Raw genomic sequence first — 19,969 nt, 5'->3', positions numbered from 1 at the left:
TCCAGTCAATCCTGCACTCCTTGTGAAATAACAAGTAATTTTGTAGCTATATTTTGGTGTCATGCAAAGAACGCTAGTCAGGGTGTGAGGGTCAGATTACAGAGATGCTACCTACAGCCCTGCCATCATGGGAAGGACAAGGGCAGGGAAAAACCAATACCATCATCATGGTATGGATTCTCCGGTCCTATTTCTCTGCACCTCAGTTTTCACATCTATAACACGAACAAATTAAGCTAAACCAGGCCTAGCATCCTATGATCCTTCAGTTTATTTAGCCTCTAATCTAAACCAAACTTATTCAATGTATACGGTATTTAAAGACCGCTAACTGTGGATCATGTCAAAATACCAAAGTCTGTTCTGAAAGCCTTCTAATTACAATGTTAATATTTGTGACTGTAAGAGATAAGTGTGCCTTTTAATTCAGATGGCTATTATCTAAAAATATTTAAAGAACCAGTGGGGGAACAGGTTTCCTGTCTGGAATTCCATTTCTTTTCACCTTCTCTGTTCTGTCTCATATTCCTGTAGGTTCTGCCACAGGCACCATTCCTTCCACAGTGTTATCTTTCTCTGACTACATCTCACGTCCAAAAGACCACACCAGCATCCTCCACTTTGACAAGGATGAGACTGAGAAGACCTGCCGGGTCCTGATCATCGATGACTTGCTTTATGAAGAGGAGGAATCCTTCAGCATTTCACTGAGCCTGCCAATGGGAGGGCAACTGGGAGCCAAGTTCCCCACTGCCAAGGTGATTATCCTGGCTGATCATGATGATGGTAAGTCCATGTCCTGCTTTCAACTCTTGACAATAGCTGCCTTCTTCTCACACTTTCCCTCAAAAGTTTAAAGATAAATCTAGCTTAAATTATCTATTAAAGGAATATTTGATGTTCCTCTTTCTCCAAAGACTGTAGGTGGCTTTTCAAATACATAGATATTACCAACACCAAGGACAAAATAGCAAAGCAGGAAGATTAAGTATTTGTGTATGATTTTATTTAAAAAAAAAAAAAGGCACAGCCCAAGGAAGTGACCTAAGACTTAGAAGGAAGCCAAGAAGGGTACCTAAGTTAAATATCTGAATACCCAACCAGGACTGCCCCACCGGGACCCTCATCTTAGCAGCACAAGGGGGCTCCCTAACAACATTAAGTATATGAGTCTTCAAATGGTACAAGGGCACCATGGAGCTTGCATGTGTATGCATCCAGACTTCTCTTCCTAGTCCTATCTGGCAAGGAGTTTGGCTCCAGGCCCTGGGGAGTCCAGCTGAAATTCAGCCAGAGAAAAGGGGGGCTCGTCACTCCTCAACACCAACCCCCCACCCAAGACGTGATAAGAAGTATCAAGACCAATATCAGTTTCCTAGGTCTCAATTGCCATTTCTACAGGAGGAACTTTTAAGAAAAAAATGTGATAAAGACAGGGCCAGGCTCAGACTCTTTTATTACTAGTCTTGGATTAGATTGACTGCTTATCTCTCAACCATTCCTCTGTCAGGATTTGAGTGGCTGTGAGTTGCTGTGATCAGATCTAGGCAGGACTAGACTGGGCTGCTATTACAGACTCAAAATTAGTATGACTACTTCATGGATACAGCATAGAGCTTACATGAAACTGAGAGTCGTGCCAAGAGATAAACACAGATTGAGGAGAGGTTGAAGAGTGTATATACTCTCTAGTTGAGTACGACAGGTTTATCATGTACTACATTGTTCTGGGTGAAATGTTGTCTTTAGAACAGCCGTAGAACAAGGAAAAACACGAGTGAGATTAAACATGGTCTGTTTTTGGTTTGTTTGTCTAAACGGGTTTGCTTGTTGATATTGCTCCCTGTGGACCAGATCTTGAAATGGTATGATAGACCAGTTTTGCTCTATTAAAAAATTTTTTTCAAGGACTAGGATCAGTTCCAAAATATATAGTATTTAGGGCTAAGAATAAGTATGGACCCTGAGATCTATGCTTTCTTCATTGTTTACTTTTCTTTTCAAAAATTTCCCCAGGAGAATTAAGATAATTGTTTTTCCTAAAATAATGTGTATGAATTTTTAAGATATTCTTTTATGGAAATTTAGAATTTGTACTATATTCTCTATTAAACCAAAGAGGTATTATGGAGTGTCTACTATGAATATTAATCTTTATTATCTAATTTTATTGGAAAGAAATTTTTTGGAAAGAGAAATGTTACATTGTCATATACATAGATTACCTGTTGTTTTCCCAACAGAGGAGAAGGGCAACTGAGTAATTTTAACTGTTTGAGATTCTGTAAAATCTCTGCATTGGTCAGGTCTATTTGATAACTATGAAGAGCAAACAGAGGAATAGGATAATATTTTTTTAAATATCAGCATTATGATTAGGATTATGGCCAGAGCACCTATTTCTTACTGAGAGGTCAGAAAAGGTTTGCCCGGACTGAGTTCTAGAGACTGAGAAGTTGTTAACCAGGCAAAGTGAGAAGAGAAAGAAGCAAAGTTGGAGGTGGGGACTTTTTTACACTGTTCTACGTACTCCTCTGCATGCGCATTCTTTCCTTTTATAACCAATTCTCAATTTTCTGTGGTGATGAGGAATTAACATGAAAAGGTTGAAATCTGTAAACATACAGCTTCAGATTCCTTTTCTATGCACCACTATATCGTTTCCATAGACAGAAAGAGTGGTATCAGTACAATCTCAGTTCTCTTTCTCTGCTGGACCTAGTTATTGGTCAAAGTATGCAAGGAAAGAAACGGAAGGAAAAAGGAGGAGAATCTGAAAGTTAAAATGATAAAGAGAGAAAAGCCGGTAGAGTGAGAAAAGCTTGGACCGGGGACCTGGACACTTGGATTCTGAGCCTGGGGCACCACTACCTCTCCAGGTAGCCTTGGGCAGGTCGAGCTCTCTGGGGCTCAGTTTCCCAATCCATAAAATAAGGTTTAAATGAGTTGTCTCCAGGACCCTTCCAACTCTGGAATTCCATGACTCTTGAAGTCATCTTAAGAAGAAGGGTTCAGTTAACCACCAACCATATGCAGAAAATGATGTATCCTGTAGAATATTTGAGTTTTTTAATTAAACTTGTATCATGAGTTTAAAAATCTGCATCAAAATTTTACTCTAAACAAGTCAGGTGAAGAAGAGAGCTAGTCACTGAACTTGAATGGTCTTGTGTTTTAGGCTATCCATTTTATGTTCTGTTTCTTCAAGGCCACCCCCTAATAAATGAATTCCTATCGTTTGACCATCCTATATTTTCCTACTTGAGAGATAGGAGACCTATAAATAATATGTCTATGCACTGTATCGCATTTTATGCTTAAACATTTTCCAAGCATATACTGAGTTACACTTTGGTAAGGAAGAGCATTATAATTTTACCCACATATTTAGGAAGAAATTCATCTTAAAAACATACTAAAAAATTAAAGCAAAAGGTAAGAATAAGATTGTCTGACCTTCAATGATTCTCTTTTTTTCCAATGAGAAGTTTATTTCCTGCTACCTCTTTACCCAAGACTGTTCAAGAATTTGTCAAAGAAACAGAGCATACCCAAAAACTACAAACATCAGAGATGAGCATAAATGATCCATCAGACATCAGAGCTAAGCAAGCAATTTCACGGGCCTCAGGCTGGATTGTGACTTTGCTGGTGTGCTCAGAAATGAGTTGACTCAGGACCTCCTCACAAAAGAACACAGACAGAGCTTCTTAACCCAAATCTCAGTGTTTGTATGTACAATAAAAAATTACTGGCTGTCAAAGGGGTGGACATTGAAGTCCACTGGTCAATGTGGTAGGCTGAATAATGGCTCCCGAAGAAGTCCATGTCCTAATCCCTAGAATTTGTTAGTGTGTTACCTTACGTGGGAAAAGTATCTTGCAGATGGGATTAAATTAAGGATCTTGAGATGGAGAGATTATCCTGGATTATCCCAAGTGGACCCAATGTAATCACAAAGATCCTTATACGAAGGAGGCAGCAGGATCAGTGAGAAAAAGAAGATGTGATGATGGAACCAGAGGTTGGAGTGATGCACTTTAAAGATAGAGGAAGGAGCCTCTAGAAGCTTTTTTAAAAAGCAAGGATATGGATTATCTCCTGAAGCTTCCAGAAGGAACCTAGTCCTGCCAACACCTTGATTTTAGACTTCTGATTTCCAGAACTGTAAGAGAATAAATTTATGTTGTTTTAAGCCACTAAATTTATAGTAATTTGTTACAGCAACAATAGGAAACAAATACAGTAAGTATTGTTTCCAGGTGGGGAAACCTATATAAGAAACCAATTTATAATTAGAAGGTTGAGTGAAAAGTGTGGAATCCAAACAAAAAGATGACCTCCCAGTGTCATAAAGCAAATACAGCCTTCTCTGCTACACTCACAATCCCTACATGAGTACTGCATATTGGAGGCTAGGCCAAAGATACACAACCTAATCCTTCATCTATGGGCTCCTCTCTTCCAGCTGCATGTCCTTTTCCTAATTCTTCAATCCCTATTTCAGTAACACCGTGAACTAATTTTAGTGCAAAGTAAAAAGCGATCATGGCAAGAGATGCCCTATGCAGAACTGAGGAAATCTAGAAGAGGCAGAGATTGCTTCCAGCTAGAGGAGCTCAAAGAAGAAAGTACCATGTGTGCTGTTTGTGTGGGTAGGTGGAAGTTGAAGATGGAGAAATGAAGGGCAACAGCATTTCAGATGGAGGGAACAACTTGGGAAAAGGTATAAATGAAGAGATACAAAGGGCATGAATAGAAACGGGCTGTGCAGAAATGCTGTGGGCCAACTCGTTTATTCAATAGGATTGAGAATTAGCTTCATGCTTCATGTTTATGAAGAACCATTTGTTCATTAATTTATTCATTCCAAAGTATTTTTTGAGCCCCTACCACACGCCAGGGGCTGTGCTAGGCATTGGGAGACAGCAGTGAAAAACACAGAACTATCATATTATCAAAGAGGAACCACTGTTCTGGAGTTGTCCTCGAGACTGAATAAAAGATACAAGTGATAATTTGCAGCAATTGCAGCTCAGGTTTGACTTTAGGAAGAACTTTCTGGTAAAGTTCTAGGTATCAAAATATACTACAGAGAGAGATTATATGGTTTTTGTTTTTTTTTGGAAACACTTTTAAGAAGAGCATATGCAATATAATATTACTTGAGTTGTTCACATATAAGCCTTGTCTAAGGACAGGAAATAGACAAAACTCCTTCTAAATTCACAGAAGCATAAACTCTTGGAAATAGAAGGGGACCTAGAGATCAGCATCCTCATTGGTGAGGCCAAACACACTAAGCTTTTCCAAGGTCACCCAGCCAGTTAAAACTCCGATTCCTGCCCCTGACTCCACAGCTCCTTGCACTCTGCTATGCCACTTTGGTGAGATGGTTCTGAGATGTATTTACCACCAAGAAATAGCCAAGCCTTCCACAGAGAAATCTTTTCTTTCTTTTAAGGTCACTCTATACACTGGCATGTGCTGGTTGTCTAGTGTTTTTGGTAACAGGAAGCTACCTTCACATGGAAAACCAGCAGGAAACCGTCAGTCACTGCAGTTTGACCCCATCATCAGATAAAAATGTTGCAGCCTTTTCAAGTGTGTGTAAAGCTGTGCCTATTCCATAATGCAGTAACTCCACAGGTACCATTTGGCAAGCAAGCTTCCTGAAGAACATGTTTATATATACACAGAAGCCAAAAAGTAGACAGTCTGGAAAAGTTGCCAGACCTTTGATGGTGGCTGTCTCCACACAGGTGAACAATTGGGTTTTGTAATGGGCCCTGATCCTCTTTAAATTCTGTGGGGTCTGTACCATTGCCTCATTTTACATGGGCACATGCTGACCGAGTGTGTACAACTGAACAAAGAATCCGGTTGCTCATCAGTGAGCTTTGAAGAAAGAGATGCAAACAACTTGCTACTTTATAAGTGAACAAATATCTGAAATCAAGAGGGCTGGTACATTTTGCCAATCATTTCATAGGCGGAACAAACTTGCATGTAGAAATGAAAACTGCCTGCAGTGAAAGGGAGAACCATGAGCCAATATAAGTAGCCTACCCAAGAAAACACTTTAAGTATGCTTGAATTTTCAGAAGAATAAAAATGGCATTAAATTAACAGTTTGTTTATGAAGTAGTGAGTATGTAAAAAAAGATTATAAAACAGTCAAAGGAGAATTTTTACTCACTTATAAAGTAGCAAATTGTTTGCCTCTCAGAATTGGAGTTAAGTGGTAGGAAATTGAAATGATAGTGCACTCAGCTGCACGTAAAAGAAAGAGAATGAAGAATGCAAACAGCTTCCTTGCTGTCACTGCTTTCATCGTTAATCCTGCACATGTCCTGGTAATCCAATATGTATACGTGTTTCTCTCTCTTTGACTCTGCTGTTTATATTTCAAGTAATAAACTTACATCTGTAAATCATGGTGGCCACTGAGACAATAGGGTAATCAAATTCCAATAGTGAAAGCCAGAAACACCTGAAATGAATTTTGATCGTGCCACAGCATTATAGGAACAACAAAGTCATTATGTGAACAACAAAGTAAGATGAGCTGAATTGGACTAACCTATAAAGAGTAGCTATATGCAGGAATATACAAAAATAAATAGAAGTCTTAGTATCTATTTCTTGAAGATATATTTTCTCTTTGAGCCCTGCCATATCCCCACTTACTATTTACTTTAAAACCTCAGCAGTTTTAAAACTTGCCATGTTCAGAACAGAGAAATTGCAAAAATCTCCAATGCCAAATATAAAAAGAAAGAAAAAAAAATAGAGCAAAAAACAGAAGAAAATTAACACAAAATTCATGATCCAGTTGTTAACTCCCAATATTGTTTGAAATGGTTTTAGTAGATTCTTAACAAGCGATTAATTCATTCAAGAAACATTCATGGTGGCCTATCATGCACTTAGCTTAGACCCCAAAGTCAAGTAAGGTGTTTCTCCTGCCTTCTATCACATCTGACTTGATCTTTAATTAGATTATTCTCAAACTCATGAAAGCTTTTTAATGGGAAAAAAATTCACGTACAGAAATAATGGTGGAAGGTTCTCAGTTCAGTGTAAAGACCCTTAATTGCTGCATACTTTTCTGAACAAGTCACTATTAATAGTTGTTGGATCCAGGGAACTTGCATTCAGATTCTATAACTTTATTGAGGATCGAGCACTTTGTTAAGCTTAAAAATACCGGCATCCTCTGAAAGACAAACACCGTATGATTTCACTCATATGTAGAAGATAAACACATAGACAAGCAGAACAGATTAGTGGTTACCAGAGGGGAAGGAGGTGAGGAGGGAGGGCGAAAGGGGTAAAGGGGCACATACGTATGGTGAAGAATAAAAACTAGACTATTGGTGGTGAGCACAATGCAGTTTATACAGACACTGATGTATAATGATGTAGACTCGAAATTATACAATGTTATAAGCCAATATGATCTCAATAAAATAATTAAATAAATAAATAAAAATACCAGCATCCTCTGGTTAATATACCCTCTCTTTAAAGGAGACTCTACATGGGCAGCAACTTTATAAGCAGGAAATTTTTTGATGAGTATGGGATCCTAGCAATGCCATCAAGCCAACAGAACTGCCTCTATCTTGGGCCAATGACAGCCGTGGGTCCTGGACCCTCAAGGTCCATGGTCAAAACATTCTTTCTCTTAACATGGCTGAACCCAGGCAACCATTTTTTCTTCTTTTGGCTGCTTTGTCTTTTTAGGTTCCATGCAGAGTGAACTTCAGCTAAAAGAGTTGGTTATGCTGATGTGACCACACTAACCTAGCCCCACTCTCCTGGAGCTGAACGGTCGCATTCCATTAAGCCCAAGCCTGACTCTCCTGAGTGAGCACCCTAAAACATCTCAATCTCCATGGTCAGAATTAATGATGTTGCAGACCAGGTATTAGTTCTGTAAAATACTAAGGTGTGATGGGGGCGCTCAACTAGCAGTCGTCCTTGAATGACTTCTCTGGGTACTACTTCTGCTGTAGTCTCTAAAGATATTCATCGATTTTGCCATTCACGATGCTAACGGTTCCTTTAAATGGTACCGTTTTATTTTGGCCTTGAGGAAACAGCCACGATGATTATTAGCGCACCTACCACATGATTATAATCTTTTAAAATACTGATGTGAAACCGTAATTCCCCTCATTCAATTTTTAAGCATTAATTATCTAACAAATTCTATGTGTGGTGTATCTTGGACAGTAGCTTAGTTGTATATCAGTCAGGAATAAAAAGCTGTGTCCTACGAAATTGACTATTTGAGAAAATCTTGGGGAAAGTACACACTCATTTCCAGGGTTAGGATTTTATGTGTAATTTGCCACAGTCTGGGCACTTGTTAAATACCAGTAATGCTTCGTTTGTTCAGAAGTGTCAAATCCATCACCTTGTAGCAAAAGATGTTTGCATTTAAGCCAAGTGGTGACACCATTTCCAGCAACCTAAAGATGTACCCAAGCAGCTCAAAGGAAAACTTAGCTTTTCGGTTAGAATTGGGATGAGATGTTTTTATTCTGTTTGGCCAGACTCTGGGAAATGTTTTGCTTCCTTACACAGAGATTGAATATCCCCTTGTCAAATGGGTCACCTGCAGGAGTACCTTTGGAAAGGCCACTACCCTAGAGTAATGCTAAGGAAAGAAATCATACAGGGGCGGAGGCAACCCAACAACCCAAGACCCGGTCCCACACTGCCATGGGAACCATTGCAAAAAATCAGCTCCATGAGGGCAGAAGCCTCAGAATATGGCTAATAAAGCTTAGCTGGATGAATGCATGGCAGGCTTCACGTGCATTCACCTGGCTTTAGACTGCAGCTTCCACTGGCCCTGTACCAGGGGCAAATAAAGCTGAGGCCACTTATTAATTAGCAAAATGTGTCTGTTCTATACATAGACACTGTATAGCAGGTCTCTGCTTATCTACTGAAGACATTTCTTTCAGTTTTTAGTATTTGATTTGAAAACTCATGTAATCCGCCACAAAAAAAGAATTGATGTCCAATTTCACAGAGGGCTCTTCGTTTTGTCCCAAGGCAATAGGATTTGTATAACATACATAAAATTTGCCTAGAAAGATTGCCAGCTAGATTAGTATCTTTGTCATTAAATAGGCATTTAACAGAATGATGACAGATTAAAAAAAACATTGTAAGGAAAAATTGGGCATAAAGTGTCGTTTTGGTGAAATCAGCACATCCAACTTTTTAAAAAATGTGGTTAATACTGTTGCTATGCACCAAGATAAACTTCAACACGTAAATGTTTTTAAAACTTAAAAGACATGTTGCTGTGCTGTAAAACCCAGGAAACCATTCAGAACAAAGAGTATCACTATGCTTTATAGGGCTAGTTGTATAGTAGAGAAATTTTCATTTCAGTTCTTATTTTTAGACTTGGGCACTAGAGTTCACTTTATGCAACTTAAAGCTTCATAAGATGTATTTTGGTTGTTTTGTCACTGTTGGTTCACACATATCTTTCTGGATATGCTGGCTGCATGTGACATTGTGACCACTCATTCTTCTCAATATTCTCTACTCTCTTGATTTTCCTGGATCCAATCCTCTCTCTCCATCAGTCCTGGGTTTTTTTTGTCTCTTTTCTGGGCTCCTTCCCCTCTGCCAGTCTCCCTAAGGATTGATGCCCCTCACTACAATTCTCTTTACTGATTCAGATTGTATGATCATACCATCCCAAATGGGATCTATCCCAACTTGTGTGCTTAGGACTCCCAAATCTTATCTCCAGCCCTGACCTGATTCTTGAACTCCAGATTCACATATTAAAGCCTTTCTAGACCTATCTACTGGGATGTCCTACAAGCAACTCAAACTCAACATATTTATAACCAAACTCACCATCTTTCCCTCTCTTACCTCCTGTCAAGACTGTTTCTCCTCCTATGTTTCAAGTGAGTTAATGACAGTCCCACTGCCACACCTGCAGGGCATCTTAGAAGCCACCTACATCCAATCACTGGGCTCTGCTCAGGGCACTTAGCACACTCATCTCTTCTACTCCATCCCCAATACTAGTGCATGGTCCAAACCATCCTCAAGTCTCACTTGGATATAATTGCAGTAGCTTTCTAATTGGTAACCCTAACTGTTCCTTAAATCTGTAGCTCACACTGAAGTTGGACAGATGTACAGAAAACAAAAGACCAACCACCTTTCCACTGCTTAAAATTGGTTCCCACATTCTATAGAGTCAAAAAGTAAAGTCCTCTCGGGGCCGGCCCGGTGGCGCAAGCGGTTGAGTGCGCGCGCTCCGCTGCGGCGACCCGGGGTTCGCTGGTTCGGATCCCGGGCGCGCACCGAAGTACTGCTTGGTGAGCCATGCTGTGGCGGCGTCCCATATAAAGTGGAGGAAGATGGGCACCGATGTTAGCCCAGGGCCGTCTTCCTCAGCAAAAAAAAGAGGAGGATTGGCGGATGTTAGCTCAGGGCTGATCTCCTCACAAAAAAAAAAAAAAAAAGTAAAGTCCTCTCTATTTAAAATGGATCCAAGTTTTTGCAGTATCTGGCTTCTACCTTCCTCTCTAAACTCATTCCCAACATTCCCCTACTCTCATTTACACATTACTAAGAAACAAATTCTTATATTCCTTCCCCAACACTAAGCTTTTTCATACTTATGTGCATTTTTCATACTAGCCAGTCTGCTTGGAACATTCTTCCCACCTTTCTTATGGGTCAATTCTCATTCATTCTTTAAGATCTAGCACTATCTAGCATTATATCTTCCAGAACTCCTTCTGAGCCTTGAGGGTGGTTCTTTCTTTTGTCATAGCACTCAAAGTTCAGCAGATTGAAATTGGTGTGTCTGCCCTGTTATACCAAAAACACCTCAACAACAAAGAATGCACATCTCTTTACATCCCCAGTAACTAGCACAGAGCTCAGAGCACACAGAGGATGCTCAATAGATATTTGTTTGACTAAACTAAAAAGAAATTGAATTTGACTTCACAAAACCTGATATGAAAGAACTAATATTGACTCAGGCATTACCTCTTTCTTTTCTAAGAATACAGAAAATGTTTAAATCAGCTGTTCTAGAATTTTTCTAGAGATTAACCTTACCAGTTTGTTTCTAGAATGTATATTCTCTTCTGAGGCAATTGAAAAAACATTTTCCTGTCTTCCATCTTTTGGCATCGGTCCTGTTCTGGGTGGTTTCTCAAAGTTTACCAACAGTGTTTCTGGCACTTCACCTGCAAGTCCTTTTTGGATCTTGGCATAAGATTTCTCTGAATCTAGACACTGAACTCATTTTAAGTGATGGTCATCTCTCTTTTGAGAGCTTTACTTCCCACCTTATTATATTTGTTTTCCCTATTTATGCTTAAAAAACATTCTCTTTTAAAGGAGATAAAAACACATCTATGACTGTGAAATCCATTTGACAGAAGTAAGTATAATGCAGTCAAAACATCATGCTGTCATAATTGTCCACCCTTAAGAATCATCACCAGTGTCTCCATTTTTTAGATAGAACTAGAGTAAAGATGATGAGGAGGTACTGCTGGAGTTGTATTCTCTATTTCAAATGTCCTGATGCTCAGTACGCAGAGCATCTCGGAAGAATTTCACGATTTTCTTCTAAGCGACACTATCCTCCTCTTACATTTTGTGTCTTACTGTATTCAGACAGGGTTAATTCTTACATTTTTTCTCTGAACAGTGTCATAACTGACCCAAATATTTTTTATCTTTCTCACCTCTCACCCTTCCCCAATACCACACAAAATAATTTCTCTACTAAAAAATCAGATCACTTTGTCCCAACTTAGAAAAAAAAAACCTCTGTAACAACTTCAAAATATATCAGAAGTGAATTAAAATTATCCATTCGAAAAATTCTTGAATATTTATAATACACCAGCCACCGTGTCACTAAGGGCAGAAGGACATGTGGAATATGGTCCCTGACCTTGAGAAGTTGGTAGGATTCTAATAAAAACACAGAAGAGGGGCTGGCCCCGTGGCGCAAGCAGTCAAGTGCACGAGCTCCACTGCGGTGGCCCCGCGGTTTGCCGCTTCAGATCCCAGGCGCGCGCCAACACACCACTTGTCAAGCCATGCTGTGGCGGCGTCCCACATAAAGCGGAGGAAGATGGGCATGGATGTTAGCCCAGGGCTAGTCTTCCTCAGCAAAAAGAGGAGGATTGGCAGCTGTTAGCTCAGGGCCGATCTTCCTCACCAAAAAAAAAAATAACACAGAAGAGTGTGTTAGAATGGTAGCCTTAACATTTTAACTTTTCAAAGAGGTGCTAAATCAAGAGGGGGGTTCTAAGGAGACCACTTGGAAAGTATAATGTGTGTCACCTACAATGTGGAAGACTCAGTGAACTGGGGTCTGGCTCTACCTGGAAAATCTCAACGTAGGAGATAAGCTGGTTGGCTGTTTTGATGGATGAGCAAAAGAGAGGGACTGCATAAAGATTAGGTAGTTTTTTTTTTTTTTTTTAGTTTTACATCCATTTATGAAGGAAAATGAGTTGCTGAATACACTATAATACAACAACAAACAAACACATAGATACAGAGATTAGTGGTTACCAGAGGGGAAGAGGGGAGGGAGGAGGACGAAAGCGGTGATTGGCAGTATTCCTAGAGTTTATCGAGGCAAAGGATGCAGGAGGGTTGCTGTGGACCAGATGTGAGCCACGCATGCGAGAGCCAGAATGGACTTGTCTTAGGTCTTGTCCAAAAGCGCCATCTAGAGGGCTGAACAATCCTCAGCAGAAGCATTGCCAAATGCTAATGGGTTGAAGAAGGATTAAGTGACCAGCCAAAATAGATGCATCATCCTCATCAAGGGAACTGCAGGTAAGAAATACCCGACTGTGGGAGTGAGAGGTCTCCAAAGAGCACACAAAAGTGCCCACGAGAAACAGAATCAGTTTTCTTCCATCTTCTGGGACCAGGGAGTGATCACCATGACAATACCCGTCAAGACAGGCCCTTCCTGCTCCTCTTGCCTCTCCTCCCTCTTTCCTGTCCCAAACTTGGAAGCATCAGAAACATCCATTAGCAATAATGGGGAGACGGAATGGAAGTTCTAGGTAAGAAGAAAAGAGAGGATGACACGCCCCCCTTCTCTGAGTGCAGGCCTTCCACCTGCAGTACACCTGAGCTGAGCCAATGGCAAGTGTCACCCATCGCCGCAGTTATAGAACTGTTCAAAATGTTGGGGATGCACAGGGTAAAGAAGGACTAATTTCTTGAGGAGATTATATACAACTTCCCAGAGCAGGTAAGTCTTAATCAAGGTCTTAAAGAATGAGTAGAATGTGTGAAATTGGCGTTTTAGGAAGAGAATTCAGCCCAGAGAACATCACCAGCAAAGATGGAGGCCGTAACCACATGCCATGCTGGGTGCATGGTGAGCTGTTTCGTGCATCTGGGACACAGGATCGGGTATGGTACCCAAAGATTCCAGGAAAAATGGACCCAAGTCAGATTATGAGAGGTCTTGTATGACGTGGTAAAACTTTTAGTAAAACTTCCCTCAGCATTAAGACATCTACTAAAATACATCCTGAGCAAATAATACTTATTAAATTTGATTTCTACCTCCCAAATTTTTTAATTTAATTCAGATACACCTCTGTGTTGTATTGTGCTTGCAAAGGTGTCATCTGTCTAGTGTTGATTTTCCATTTATACCTCAGGGATCGTTCCTTCGTGGTGAAGCTGCTTCCTGCTATTTACATAGCTTTGCCTCCAGATTTCACAGTCCAAACAAAAACATTCGTTTCAAAACCTTTTCCAAGACAATATATCTAGTGTAACACCTAAGCCTGTGTAAGCTTTAAATAGTCAGCTAAGTTCATGGGCTGCTTTTTTAGAACCAAGAGAACTGGATATGGATAGGTATATCTATTTGGCCAATCGTAACTTTCTCACTGTCAAACTTTTCCTCCCTTTAGAAGATATGCACTTCTCTTCCACTGGTCCCCAAAGCCTGGTGCCCACCCTGGCTTCCTTCAGCCTTCTCTTTTTGGGAATCCCCTTCTCTGCCTGAGGATAGTGTTGCCAGCATCTCAGCCCATAGGATCCCGCCTCCCCCCAGGACTTCTATCTATTCCCTTGATCAGCAAATGCCATGAGAAAAGGCACAGCAGCAGTCCTCTAATTCAGAACCCTGGCTGGACTGTCCCTCAGCCCAAAGAGCAATTTTCTCCCAAGAAAAAGCATCCTAAATTCCCCACCATCTTTTCCCAAACAGTAGCTGACTTGCCTGAGTTACAGCTAGTTGGCCAATTTTCCCCAATAGGGAAATATCTACATGCAACAGAAGTCTCCTACAACAGAAAAATAAATGGAATTCCAGCTAATTTCATCTCACTGCACTTCCTGGATTCAAAGTTGTGGCACCTGACTCTTTGATGTGGTTTTCTGTGTGTTTTGTTTTTTATCTCCTCGAGCCTGTGGCATCTGTCAAGTCTGATGATTGTGACAAACCCAGAGGCTCAGAGAGGGCCAGTGGGGACAGGAGGCCTGGGAGGCTGAAGCGTTCTCAGTCTGTCCTTTCCTTCCTCCATAGAGCCTGCCCTGCACTTTGGGGACACTGAGTATCACGTCCATGAAAGTGCTGGCTCCGTGGAGGTCTGTGTCTGGAGGACAGGCCCTGACCTTTCCCAAGCATCCTCCATCACCGTGCGCTCCAGGAGGACAGAGCCGGCGTCAGCAGAAGGTGAGAGGGCCATTTTAGAGATACGTCATTATCATGACATGCACATAGGGCAGGGTCTAGTCTGTCAAGTGTAGCATACCCAGTCTTTGTTGATGGGCTCTGATTTACTTTCTTCTACCTAAGCATGTGAATGAATCTCCTATAAAATAGAATATTCAAACAGGAGCCTTTATGATTCATTTATTACCCACTTGCTTGTCATGGGCCCAAATTAATTTTCCAGTGGTCAGAATATTTGTAGATACTGCAAGCTGCTCATAAATAGTATTTCAGACCAACGTACGCCTATATTGGCTGAGCAGTCCCGACTCCTAGGAGAATCCAGGCACCTATCAGACCCTGGAAGGGTAGGAGATTTTCACTTCTGATTCTTAGGCGTTTTCCTTGGCTTCAAGCAGTGCATCCTCACATCCCACTCACTTTTTTCTTTCTTGATATGGACAACCAAGGCTTGGCTTTCGCTGGGGCTAGACAGTTCTGAATCCCACTTCCTCTGGTGAGCCTGTCGGATGTTTTACCAGAAAAAAACCAGGAGAATTCAACAGGAAAATAAAGAGATATTTCCATCTACATTGATGCCCACATTTTCTCATTTACCAACTGGGACCTTTCAGTCTCCTGGGGTGTGGATAATCAGCACAGGTCAGGATTAGCATCCTATACATCCAAGACATATGAGAATATTTTAAGACAAAAACAAAGTAAAAATACAAATTCTGCAAATAAAACACAGCAATCTGAAAACCTACACTAACTGACAAGGCCTAAAGAGAAAATTTGTCAATGAAAATGTGAACCCAGAAACAGTTCAGGAAAATAAGACAGCTAGTTAGGTTTACAACCCAGTGCTTGCTCTTGGAAGAACTGACATGTTATAACACTTCAGTGAATTCATCATAGCATATAGTACATGAAACCAGTAATGATCTCTATGAGTTTTTTTTTTTTTTTTTTTTGGTTTTTTAATTTTTTTTCTTTCTTTTTCTTAATTTTCAGAGAGGATCATTTCTCACTCTGTATGTATTTGTGGAACCAAAAGTGAATAGACCAATTGGCTCATTGGACTTTTTTGCTTATGTTTGGAAAAGAAATTTAAATTCATTGAGATAAACCCTCTTGCATACAAATAATGACCCTGCTGCTAGCTCTCAGGTAGAAGGACTAATAGAAGTAAAGTCCATGCTTAAGGTATTGATTCATAGGTTTAAACAGGAAAGATAAGGAGGTAACAATTTAGACTTGATAATCTATGTAATCTAGTAAATATTTGACATGTGCTCAGGTTGGTTAATTAACAATAATAATTATGCATATACATTTATAAAATATCATAATTTGTTACATAAATAATAATTATAATTTCTATATACTAAATGCCTACTATTTGCCAGAGACTGTGCTAGCATCTTTGCTGTATTTTCTCTAATCTTCACAACAGCCTTATAAAGTAGCAATAATCAACCCCATTTTGCAGTTAAAGAAACTGAGGTTCAAAGAGGTTAGTTTGTACAAATAAGCAACAGAATCAAGATATGAACCAAAGTGCAAAAGATCCGAAACCATCTTCCTCTTACTCTCCTGCCTTGGTACTTTTCACCATAATCTTGTTTTGTTTTTTCTTAATGTAATTACATAATGGCTTTTTAAAATTTTTTGAAACAATTTCAAACTTGCAGAAAAGTGACAAGTACAGTAAAACACCTTTTTTTCTTCCTGAACCATTGAGAGTAAGTTGTCAGTAAACTGGGAGCCATCTCTCTGAAAACTTACAATGCAATTCCTACAAAGACACATTCCTCTGTAACCACAATACGAGCATAAAATCAGGAAATTAACTGGATACATTACTGCAATCTAATCCCCAAACTTCACTCAAGTTCCACCAATCATTGTCTCCCAAATCATTCTTTATAGCAAAAGAATCCAGTTCAGAATCACATATTATATTTAGTTGTCATGTCTGTTTAGTTTCCTTCAATCTAGAAAGTTCCTTATCTTTCCTTGACTTTCATGACCTTGATATTTTTGAAGATTACAAGCCAGTTTGGGTAGCCTGTAAAATGTCTCCCGGTTTGGAATTGTCTCATGTTTCCTCATCATTAGATTCAGCCTATGCATCTTCAGCAGGAATACCACAGAGATGGTACTGTGTTCTCATTGCATTCTATCAAATGGTGTACAATTTCCATTTATTCCATTACTGGTGGTGGTAACTTTGATCACCTGGTTAAGGTGATATCTGCCAAGTTTCTCCACTATAAAGTTATTTTTCTTCCTTTGCAGTTAATAAGTATTTTGTGGAGAGATACCTGAGACAATGTAAATATTCTGTTCCTTGATTTATTTATATATTTATGTATTATCACTTGGGGTTTCCTATTTTATTCCATTAGTTGTAATTTGTTGCTATCATTACATTTGATGATTTTTTAAATGAGTGGCAAAGACATGTGTGTGGTGATGGATTGTAATTAGTATTTGGGTGGTGAACATGAGAACATGATGTAATCCATGCAGAAATAGAAGTATAATGATGTACACCTGAAATTTATACAATGTTATAAACCAATGTTACCACAATAAACAAAAAATAAAATAAAATAAAAATAAACTAAGAACTAGTAATAAATTAATTAATTAATTAAGTGGCAAAGAATCTATATGATCAGGTGAGCCAGCTTGCAAACTGATTAATAACCCAGAAAACAGCCGAAACTTTGTGGCTGAGTATAACTGAACAGAAGTTGTAAGATTAATCCAGATGTCTGACAAAGATGAATGAGTGAAATGTAATCAAAATAAAATTTCTGATAGTTATCCTAACAGTTAAAATTTAAAAAGGTAAATTCTTTCCTTACAAATTGAAGTTGCCTTCAGAGAGCCTTCAGTGTATCAGGGGGATTTTTGTGGAAGTCCTTGGAAGGTGATGTGCCTGGTCTCAACATGGAGAGCACTGATGAGGATGATACATGGTCATGGATGAGTGACTATCATGATATTTGGTAGAATATGGAAATTTCCTCTTTCTAGGGATCAAGCCCACAAAATATGATTCTGAAAGTGCTGTATACACAAAAGAATGCTAAAGACTTCTCATTTTTCTCTAAAGGAAAACTTATGACATGAATGCTACAGTCTAACTCTTGGCTTTTCCTTTCCCACTAGCTGGAATAGATTATGTTGGCATCAGCCGAAATCTGGACTTTGCTCCAGGGGTGCGTGTACAGATATTCCAAGTGACAATCCTTGATGACCTGCCAGAGCCCATGTTTGAGGGTCCAGAGAGGTTTGAATTACTTCTCCAGATGCCCATGGGTGCAGTGCTTAGAGAACCAAACAAAACCACCATTTTCATCAATGACACCATCACTGACTGTGAGCAGAGTGATTGTAATTCCTTTGATTGAAAGACTTTCAGGGGCAGGAAACAGCCAAAACACGTCTCCTAACAACAGAATGAAACTCTGTTTCTGGATCTTAGCAACTCTGGGATGTCAACAGTATTGTACTGTCATTGGTGTTATATATATTCTGGTGATATGTGCAAATATAGTTTATGTGACTGTATAGATATAGAGAGAGAGATATATACAGAGAAAAGGTTGAGCCCACAAAAGATTAGACTGTGCTCTTGTTTTCCTCTTTCTATTTTCTTTTACTTTGTTTCTCAGGCCGGTGAAACTCATTGTCATCAATTAAATCAACAGTTTAAGAACAAAAGGGTCGAGCCAGCCATGATGGCCTAGTGGTTCAAGTTCGGTGTGCTCCACTTCGGCAGCCTGGGTTCAGTTCCCAGCCATGGAACCACACCACTCATCTGTCAGTAGCCGCGCTGTGGCAGTGGCTCACATAGAAGAACTAGAAGAATTTACAACTATACACAACTATGTACTGGGGCTTTAGGGGGGAAAAAGGAAGAAAAAGGAGGAAGATTGGCAACAGATGTTAGTTTAGGGTGACTTTTCCCCTGCAAAAAAAAGAGAAAGTTAAAAAAAAATCCTGAGAACTAGATAGTATTTGAAAAATATGTCTAGTAAATTATAAAAAAAAAAAAGAACAAAAGGGTTGATGTCCTTTTGCCCATTGATGCTAGACGTGAAGCACTTTTCAACTATATAGATATATACCATCATCCTCTTTCAGTTTTTCAGGTTATTGTGATAAGAGTGCCCTAACTGAAATTTGCAGATAAACCTACAGGTCCTTTTTGCCAGTTGCTTGATTTTCCTCCACACCAAGTCTTTATCAGAGCCGCTTAGGTAGGGAAATCCTTTCATCAACTCTCCCTTCTTTTGCAAACTCCTTTATAAAAAAAGGATAGTACAAAATAAAGTGATAAAAATACAAGTATCAGAAGGGAGAAGAAAGAAAAGTAGAAGAGTTGCATAATCCCCAAACTGCCCAATTAGTTCTTAACTAATTTTCACGTGACAATATAAATAACCAATAGTATGCCTCGGTTAATACTACATACATCGCAGTTTACAAATTATTGTGAAAACCACTTCTTTGTGCTCCATCATTATCTTTTAGATAGTTCCTGTGCAAACCTTTTTTAAATTTGCGTTTCAGACGTGACTTAACCTATTCTCAAGCCAACATGGCAACAAGCCTGTATTTCAAGCCAAATGATGGAAAACATTTCAAGAAGCCTTTCCCCCAAATATTGAGGAAGGACTAAAAAGGCTCTTGACTGCCACATGGTCTGTATCTATAGGTAGAGAAGTCTTTATCTACCATCAGCCCAGGTTTTGCTTCCTTGCTAGACAATATCAGCTTCCCCAATCAGAGAGGAGATTTTTCCAAACTACTTCATATCTCTTGACCTCACTTCTCCTTCTGTAAAATGAGAAGTTTGGACTCCATTTCTGTTAAGATCCCTTCCAGTTCTGTCTAATTCCTGTCTGAGTAGATATCTACCAACAGAAAATCACCCTCTCTCACCTTGCAATTTGTCCAGCTACCAGGATCAAAAATCTTGTAAACTCAATTAAATTCAACAAACATTTATTGGGCTTCTCTAACATGTCAGAGAGATATGAACCCTTCATGAATGTTTTTTTAAAAGTAATAAAAAAAACTCCATATTGGCCAGGATAACTCTCAGATACACCCAATAGGCCCCACAGATGCCCTGATGCTGTCCCCAAATGAAGCAACCATCTTGAACTTCCCACTGAGTACCTCTGTGTCCAGGAAAAATTCACATTGTCAGCCTTGTAGAGA

General features: G+C 39.5%; 1 protein-coding gene across 1 annotated transcript in view; it reads left to right on the top strand.

Annotated features, from left to right (window-relative positions):
• Nucleotides 1-18,411, top strand: part of FREM3 (FRAS1 related extracellular matrix 3) — a 77,316-nt gene extending 58,905 nt beyond the window's left edge. Inside the window, exons 6-8 of the mRNA XM_058550131.1 lie at nucleotides 535-786; nucleotides 14,594-14,743; nucleotides 17,909-18,411. Coding sequence (XP_058406114.1) covers nucleotides 535-786; nucleotides 14,594-14,743; nucleotides 17,909-18,150 — 644 coding nt within the window. The 3' untranslated portion in view covers nucleotides 18,151-18,411. The remainder of the gene's footprint in view (nucleotides 1-534; nucleotides 787-14,593; nucleotides 14,744-17,908) is intronic.
• The last annotated feature ends 1,558 nt before the right edge of the window (nucleotides 18,412-19,969 follow it).

The sequence above is a fragment of the Diceros bicornis genome, chromosome 11 (genome assembly GCF_020826845.1).
Source record: "Diceros bicornis minor isolate mBicDic1 chromosome 11, mDicBic1.mat.cur, whole genome shotgun sequence".
Classification (NCBI taxonomy): domain Eukaryota; kingdom Metazoa; phylum Chordata; class Mammalia; order Perissodactyla; family Rhinocerotidae; genus Diceros; species Diceros bicornis.
The sequence above is the reverse complement of the archived record's forward strand: the minus strand, read 5'-3'. Positions and strand labels throughout refer to the sequence as shown.